The sequence below is a fragment of the Suricata suricatta genome, chromosome 16, assembly GCF_006229205.1.
Source record: "Suricata suricatta isolate VVHF042 chromosome 16, meerkat_22Aug2017_6uvM2_HiC, whole genome shotgun sequence".
Classification (NCBI taxonomy): domain Eukaryota; kingdom Metazoa; phylum Chordata; class Mammalia; order Carnivora; family Herpestidae; genus Suricata; species Suricata suricatta.
Genome location: NC_043715.1, coordinates 52,220,378 through 52,228,964, shown reverse-complemented (window position 1 = coordinate 52,228,964; position 8,587 = coordinate 52,220,378). Strand labels below are relative to the sequence as shown.

Sequence of the window (8,587 nt, the reverse complement as noted above, 5' to 3'; positions counted from 1 at the left end):
ACCAAAACACAGTTCCACTTAAATTTCACCCGAATTCTTCTCTTCCCCCGGATCCAATAAGCTGATCGCAGCTTCTCCTGTGGGATGTGGCCTTCCCTGCAATAGGTCAGTAAACCTGATGTTGATTTGTTCCTGGTAATTGGGTGAGGATGATGGGTGATGAATGGATGGATGGACACAGATAAAGACTGATAAAGCCAAAGCAATGGGAGGAACTGTTAATAATAGATAAGTCTGGGTATATACTATTTATATTTTTGCAGGTTATCTGTAAGCTAGAGGTTATTTCCTAATAAAAAGGGTGGGTTCTGTTTTTCTTTTTTTGGAGAAACTAAATTAGCATGGACCAGTATTTAGCAATTCGCTTCCAGGCCAAGGAAGGATTTTTATAGTGCATTTTATATTGTAATTCAGTACATAGTCAAGACACTCAAATTTTGAGAAGTATTTCTTACCATTTTCTATGCATTCTGATATTTTCTATGCACTTATGTTTTAAAAATGCTTATTATCAATTTCCAATTATCCGCGGCAATTCACAGGTATTTTTAAAAACTCTTGGGCAGATCTAAGCATAGGTTACAGTCTAAGCCTCAGTGAATGTCAGTCTAAGGCTTCGGGTTTTTCTTCCCTTTGACGCGTGACGGGACTACATTTCCCAAAGCACCTTGGGGCGAGACCCGTAGGGAAGGGAGGAAGGGGGTGTCACAAAAAAAAATTTTTTTTTTGTAATCATTTTTTTAAAAAGGAGAGGGTCAGCTCTGATCCGAGACTGCCAAGCTCTGACCTTATGGCGAAGGGCGTGGTCGTCTTGCTTTCCGGGAAACGTAAGCGAACTTCAAGTGGGAGGAGGGGGCGGGGCTTTCGAGAAGACGGGCGTCGGGTTCCGGGTGCTGCTGGGAAACGTGGTTCTGAGAAGAAAGTAGAGGCGCCTGTCGCTCGGCCTCCTGGGATTTGTAGTCTTGGCAAACCGGTGATCCGCCGGGTTCTCCTTCTCCCGTTGGGTCATCCCAGGTCTGTGAGCCTTTCCTTCGCCACTTCCTGGAATGTCTTCATGCATCGATCCCAGGCAGCTGCTGAGGCCTTCTGTGGTCCGCCACTCCAAGCTCTCAAACCGCAGATGCTCCTCAGAGAGCCAGGCAGGGGGCACTGGCAAACGCTGGCCCCTTGGCAGGCCAGGACGGGCTTCTGGCGGAGGTGGGCAGGGGCGAGCAGGGTTCCTATAAACAGACCTGAGTCAGGAATCAGCCCAGAATTCAGCGTACAAGGGAGCTGATCTGATGCTTCAACTTGCCCTCCATCTTGGGCCTCTCTGTGGGCGCACAACTCTATGTCCCTGGGCTTAGTATGACAATGACCAGACAGCGCACCTAGAGTAATGCACGGTGTGATGAGGAAAGCCTCGACTCTGTGGGAACCCAGGGGAGGCTCCTGACCTGGCCTGGGGAAGGCCGGGGACCAAGAGAAGTGGAGTTCGGATTCAACTCGGGGTCCCCAACATGGCCCCACAGAGACATCTTCCTTTCTGCAAAGGGCTCCCCTGTGCCAGGGGATGCTGGGGCACGGGGTTGGTCATACTTAGCTCTACCCAGCAAGGCTCCCTGGTCTGGCTGATCAGGGCTTAGGTCAGAAGAGGACTCGGTGGTGACGGAACTTCACACGGGCACCTAACCTGGGGGGAGGCGGTAGCGGGTTTTTCAGGAGCCATTCCTTCAATGAACTGGTACATATGCAAAAGAGTGTCTGGAAAGAGCATGCAGAGGTGAAGGTGGGGTTCAAATTGCCGTGTGAGAGTCAGATCAGATGTTGCAAGGACTCCTTTGTGTCCAGCACTAATCTAGGAGTTAGGTTCAATTACCCTCCTCCACCATGTACAGATGGGGACACTGAGGCACAGCAAGATTATGTCTCACTTTAGTTGCCTGGTAGGTAAATAACCAAACAGGATTAGACCCTGGGATGTCTGGCTCCAGAATGCAGGCAGGTAACCATTGATCTACCCAACTCACTTTCCAGAATGTTATCAGGTCTGTAATGGTGGACCCCTTCCGGGCAATAGCAGATACCCATCAATGTCGGCCTAATGTGCCCTCTGGTTGCCTATGAGACACCTGCCGCCCCTCCCCGACCCCAGTAAACAAATTCAGAGGGGGAAGAATTTTGAGCAACGTTTCTGTTCCCCTGATTGAAGCCTTCCTGACCAGAGCCCCCTCCCCCGAAGTTTGCCACCACTCTCCATTCTGTTACTCCTACGGGGCCTGTGGGGCTGAGAAATGACCCGGGGTGGCTCATTCCTTCCACTGGTGGATCCAGTGGTGACATTTTAGGCTGGTGGTACCACGGCTGAAGGAGAGGGTGGACAGAATAGAAGGACAAACAGGGTCACACTTCAGTTCCTGGCCTCCATGATGATGTCAGGGTCAAGACCATGTTGCCAGTGTAGGGGAGAAACCCTGGGTGACTCCAAAATCCGCCTTGAAGGAGTGCTGTCCTCAATGCCAATGCCCAGGTTAGCCCACTCTCGGGTCTTCTGACTCCGGGAACAACGGTAGGCAAAGGTGGGGGGAGGGGCGGGGAGAAAGGGAGCATGTGACCGACATGCAACCATTTTTCAAATGCTCACTTTCCTGGGCACATCTGAGCTTCCCAAGGGCTAATACAAGGTAGAGATGATTGCGCCCATGTTCAGATGAGGAAACTGAGGCTCAGAGAGAAGAGACTAGCTTATGGCCACATAGGCAGGGGCCATTGGGAAGGAGCGAAGTTTCCAGGCTGTATAGATCCTTCAGTTTGCCTCTCAACACTTGCCCCTGTAGCTGGGGGAAGGGGCAGGGAGTGGGGCAGGGCCTGACGGTACATCTGGTGCAACAAGTCTGAGATACACTGCTGAAACAAAATTAAACGCGCTCTTTCCTGCAGGACTCGTCAGAACCTTTAGCTCCTTTGTATTTCCCATTATCTCTCTGCCCAGGACCGAGGCCAAGGCCTGGACAATAATTGACAGGCCCTGTTGTCCCAAAGGCCGTGGGCGGACCCGAAAGGGGTGGAGGGGTCAGCTGCGTGTGCAGGAGTGGATGATGTGTGTACATATGTACATGTGTTCTCCATCATTCTGGTTCTGGGGCTCAAATAATACCTGTAAAAGCATAACGGGATAGGCATCCAAAGGCCAGGGTCTTGCCCCGCGACGAGCTACAGACCAAAAGTGCGCTCAAGTCAGATTCCACACGTTTTTAGTGGCAGCGGACTTAGCCTGGTGCCCGCCGCTCTCAAGAAAGACACAGGCAAGTCAGGGCTCTCGGGCCCGCGGAAGGCCCCCCACTCCCCGGATCACCCAGCCAGGGGGGAACACGCTTCCACCCACGGGCAGAGAGACAGGGTAGGGAAAGGGCGTTCTAGAATGATGAACCACCCAGCCAAAGGGGGAGTGGTGGGATGGACTGGAGAGACGAGGACCGGCCCCGTTAGAAGGGGTACTCGCAGACGTAGTAGAGGCGGCGTTCGCAGTCGTGGTCCCACCAGGAGCCGTCATCCGAGGCCTGCGCCACGCAGTTCTCGAGAGTGCCGCCGTTGGGCTGGTTGGGGCTGAGCGGGTGTGGCGCGGTGCTGGGCCCGGCACCGGGCTCCGGACTGGGCGCGCGGTGCCAGGCGAAGAAGGACACGCGCTGGCCGTTCTCGAAGAGGTATAGTCCCTCGGCGCGCCGGTCGTGCACGCCCAGCCACACCGGCCAGTTGTAGGGAGCGAGCGCCGCGCGCAGGTAGCGGGTGAGCGCCTCCATCTGCTGGCGGTCCGCCGGCTGGGCCAGGCTCCCTCCCCGCGCCGTGCACCGCGCCTGCGCCGCCGCCTGAGCCTCGAAGTCGCGCGAGAGCAGGAAGCACTTGTGGCCGAGGCGCAGCCCCTTTAGGCAGCCTGAGGGCGGGTGGGGCGGGGTCAGGGGCTCCAGAGGCGGGGAGAAGGCGGGGTTAGAGCCTCGGGGGCCGGGCCGGGAGGAGGCGGGGTCAGAACCGCGGGGAGTAAGGAGGCGGAGAGTTAGGACGGCCGGGGGTGGGGCCAGACTTTTGGAATCAGTCTGTAGGGGGCGTGGCGCGGCCCGAGACCGGTACGCTCCACAGCGCGGTTAGGAGCGTACCTCCCCGTTTGCGCTCTAGCTCTCCGCAGTCGCTCTCCTCGCTACTCTAAACTCCGCAAAAGCCAACACTCTCCAAATCTCTAGGAACCCGTTCATCCCTGACACCTTAGGTCCTCACGCCTCCTCCGCCCACCAGTCCTCCACTTGACCCGGATCGTCCCACTTTCCCCGCCCCGCACGGTGCGGACTCACCCTCTAAGCGGCCATGCTCGCGCTCCGCGCGGCTCTGCGCCTCCTGCAGGGCTTGCACGGCGTCGCGGGTGTCGCCCGCCGCCTCCCGCAGCTGCCGCAGCCCCTTAGTCAACTCGACCATGCGGGTGTCCAACGCGTGCAGACGGACATGCAGCTGGTGCAGGCCTGCGTCCAGGCCGGCCAGGCGGCCCACTGCGAACAGACAGGGCACACGCTGGACAGGACCCAGGGGGCGGAGCTGAGGGACCAAAGGACCTGGGGAAACTAGGGCTTCTGGGGACAGAGTTGGGGTAGGGGGCACTCAGGACTCCTGGAAAGTGGGGGCCAGTGGCCCCAGGCTCGTGGGAGGCAAGGCTGGACACCCGGAACTCCCAAGGGCGTGGCGAGTGAGGGTGGGGGGAAGCATCGGCTGGGCGGTGGGCAATTGAAAGGTGCCGGGCAGTGAAAGGACCGTTCATTTTTGAGAAAATGACCACCGAGGCCTGGGGGCAGCGTGGAGCTAATGATTACTCACGGATATAAGTGACGGTGTCCTCAGGGGTGGGAGAGGGGCTAGGGCCTAAGGTGGGGCTTGTCGTTGTTTCCTCCTCTTCCTCCCCCTGACCGTCTTCCTCAGTGCTCCAGGTCCCTTTGCCTTCAGGAGTTCCCTCAGGATTTTTGTCCCCCCTCCCAGCAGGCAGCCCCAGGGCCTCCTGCAAATGCTGAGGCAAGGGAAGGATGGTTATGGCTAGCCCATCTGCATTCTCACTGCCCACACGCTACAGCCACCCCTTTGCAGCAGTAAGCTGGCTCTCTGCCCCCGAGTCCCTTGTCTGAACCCATGATCCCCATCCTTTCAGCCTGCCCCATCTCCCTCCTTGGCCCATTTCCCTTACCCTGGAATACCCTCCCTCCCACACCCACAGTTCCCAGGCAGAGTCCTAAGCAACTCACCTTTAGCATCAGGGCCTCCCTCTCCCTCTCCTCCTCTTGGGCGCCTCCCCAGCCCCCCTCCCACTCCCTGTCTGCTCCCCTAGCCCCATGGCTGATGCCCAGGAGCTGAGGGACCACCAGGGCCCCGAGCAGCCAGGCTGCCTGCATCAGGCTGGGCTCTGCAGCACCCAAGGCCGCAAAGGAATATCTCTGGGGAGGGGGGTGTCTCTTGGGACTGGAGTGTGGGGAGATCACTAGTCCCTGGTCCCTCTCCCAGCTCTCCTCTCTGTCTGCCGGTCCAGTTCGTTGGTCTCTGCTCCTCTGTGTGTGTCCTCCCCGCCTCTTTTGGCTCCCAGAAGGCCCTGCCTCTGTGGCCGGAAACCTCCAACGTTCCAAAGCCTGGATCCCGCCTTGGGTCTCTCCACATACCCCCCTCTTCCCACTTTCCAGAGCTCATTTCCGCCCTGCTCTTTCCTTCCACCATGGCCAAAAGCTCAGATAGCCAGAAGAGAAGGGAACCAACTCTCCAAGGGATCCTGAGGGCACAGCCTCTGCCCAGGAACCCCCTCGGGGGGTTGTTGGGGCTTGGCCCTGCTCCTCACTCCTCCCCCTGGCCACTCCTCAGGAGCAGGAAGACTGCAGGGTCTCCATAAGGTTTTTATTACCCTGTGGCCACCATCGCCCACACACCCTGCTGGAGGAGGCTTTCCCACAGTTTGCAGGCTCTAGGGCGCCTCCTGCCCTCAGATCTCCCATTCTGCCCTCGAGCCCTTGCCGCAACATGAAAATGAGTGTGTGTGCCTGTCTGCGGGGACACAGGTGAAGAGCATGTATGTGGTTGTGTATGCACTTCTAGAAGGTGGGGCTTTGGGCTTCATTTGCTGTACTTTCCTGGAAGCATCCTGCAGGCCAGGCCCGGGGTGGGGCAATGCTGGGGACTCCAGCTGCTCACAGACACGCAGACCTTCCCACAACGACGTGGGGTGTTGGGGCAGAAGGGAGGGGGAAGGGTGGGGTGGGGATGGTCAAGGAGGCTTTCTCCAGGAGGTGGAGTAGACAGACGCAGGGCTGGCTCCAGAGCTCTGAGCCTTCAGCCCAGTGCCTCTTCTCCCGCCTGGACCACTGCAGTAGCCTCCTCCTGACTCTCCCCCTCCCTTCTGCCGAGCCCCTCCAATCCACGCTGCTTGCCGCAGCCAGAGCCATGCTTCCAAACCGTAAATCAGATCACGTCACTCCCCACTCCCCTGCTCCCCCAGCTTCCCCAGCTTCCCATCATATGCAGGAGAGAAGCCAAACCTGGTCCTCAGCATGGGCCTGGCCTGCCCAGCATGGGGGGGAGGGGGCGGGGAATGGGCCCTTTGCACCTCTGTAAGCTCATTACCCCCACTCCCCTTGCCCCCTCCCAGGGGATCCAGCCACACTGGCCTCCTGGCTATCTCCCCAATGCCAAGCTTCCTCCAGAGCTTTTGCACCGGCCTTTTCCTTCTAGGTGCTCTTAGGGTCTTCTCCCAGCTCCTTATCCTTCTCACTACTGAAGTCTCAGCTCAGCTGAGGCCTTCCCTGATATCCTATCTAAACAAGCTGCACTTCCACAAATTTACCCCATTTTTTTTATCTTATAGGTATAATCAAGACAGGCATTGTCTTATTTGTTTTCTTGTTTGCTGCCTGTCCCCTGCCAACAAAGGCAGTCGTATTTGCTGTGTCCCTGGAGCTAGCACATAGTAGGCATTCAATCAATCTGCTTAGCGAGGAAGGAAATGGCCATTCCTGACGGGGTAACAGTTTAGCCACAGGAGTGAAGGCTTGACCACTGTGTATCAGTGGCACCCGAGCCCCTTAGGCAGGTGCACAGGGGTGCCGGGCGGGGGGGGAGGTGATAGCCGGGGTAGAGGTGGTGAGGGCAATGGGAGAGAAGCTGGAGAGGCAAGGGAAACAGGAGGCCATGGCGTGCCCACTCTATGCCAGACCTGTGAGTCATCCAGGGCTTTCCCAGCCCGGGCCTGGCTGGTTGTGCCAGAGAGAATGTGGAGCTCACCAGCTAGGGATGGCACGGCCCGCCCTTCAAGGAAGGAAACTGAGGCTCCAAGAAGGGATGCTGCAACCTGCTGGAGGTCACTGGCGTGGCAGCTGCTAGCCAAGGCTTCGGGCTCTAAGCAAGGGCAAGGCATCTGCCCTCCGCTGCTAGGAGCCCCAAGAGGGGCCTGGGAAATCCAAGAAATCCCAGAAAGCAGAGAGCAGTGTGACATGGGGCAGGCTGCCTACCACCTCAGAGCCTGGGCCTTTCCAGTGCCCATCAGGGGCCTGGGGAACCCTCCCTAGCAGCTAGAGGCCTTGAGAGATAAGGCACAGGCCGGGAAAGGCCTTGTAAACTGTAGAGGGTTGCGCAGCCTCTCTTGCAGCTGCTGCCAAGACGGGCAGCTGTTCTCTCCCTGGGCCCAGATGCTCACCACCTGGGCTGGTGGGTATGCATTCCGAGCGGGGCCTCCTGAGGCTGGGCTGGCTCATACCCGGGTACCCAGGAGCCCACAGCTGGAGATGCATCCAGAGGCTTCTTCAACTGCCCTCTGCAGGTGCCTGAGCACCAGCTGGCAGCCCTGGGGGAGCTGGAAGGAGGCGGGAGCCTGGGCTGTGGGGACTCACTCACCCTAAGACACCTGCTCTGTCTCTGTGATATGTCCCAGGCATCAGAGACCTGAGCTGCGAGGAGACTTTGGGCATGTCTGTGTATAATGAAGGAGGAGACGCAACTGTGGTGTGCCCAGCAGTGAACAACAGTGGTATAAAGACCAAGCCAGGCCACCTGTTCCCTGATCCTTGGTACCACCTCTTTACAGCTGGGTGACCTTGGGCGCTGAGTGACTTTGCCTCTCTGTGCCCCAGTTTCCTCCTCTGGCAAATGGGGATGGAGAAAGTGCACAGCCCATAGAATGGGTGTGAGAAGTTGATGAGTAAGTCCAGAGCAGAGATTGGTGCACAGAAAGTGCTCAGGAAACATCAGCAATAACTGCGGAGGGGAGGTATGGCTCCGTGTTGTGCATCTAAATGGGCATGTGCACACCTGTGTGCCGAATTCTGAGGTGGGGGAGTATGGTGGAGCCGCATGCACACATAGTTGTGTGTCCGTGTTTCTGGGTTGCGTGTGAGCTGGAGATCTGAGCGTGCACACCTGGGTGCGTGCCCCTGTTGGGGGAGGGGTGGGTAAGTGCTGTGCGGCTTGTGTGCTCTGGCATGCGGGTGTGGTACGTACATGTTGCAGTGCGGTGTGTTTGTTGTGTTTGTGGTGACAGACGTGCAGGTAGGTTAGGTCATGCGTGCCGCGGAGAGTGTGTGTACGGGGGGGGGGGGGGGGG

At 57.8% G+C, this 8,587-nt stretch overlaps 1 protein-coding gene across 1 annotated transcript; it reads right to left on the bottom strand.

Moving 5' to 3' along the window:
• Nucleotides 1–3,216: 3,216 nt before the first annotated feature.
• CLEC11A (C-type lectin domain containing 11A) lies at nucleotides 3,217–5,730 on the bottom strand. The gene is made up of 4 exons (XM_029925111.1): nucleotides 5,256–5,730; nucleotides 4,837–5,023; nucleotides 4,323–4,514; nucleotides 3,217–3,910 (listed from the first exon to the last, which is right to left on the bottom strand). Exons 1-4 carry the CDS (start codon nucleotides 5,400–5,402, stop codon nucleotides 3,465–3,467), a joined length of 972 nt encoding a protein of 323 aa, XP_029780971.1. The 5' UTR covers nucleotides 5,403–5,730; the 3' UTR covers nucleotides 3,217–3,464.
• Between the last annotated feature and the right edge of the window lie 2,857 nt (nucleotides 5,731–8,587).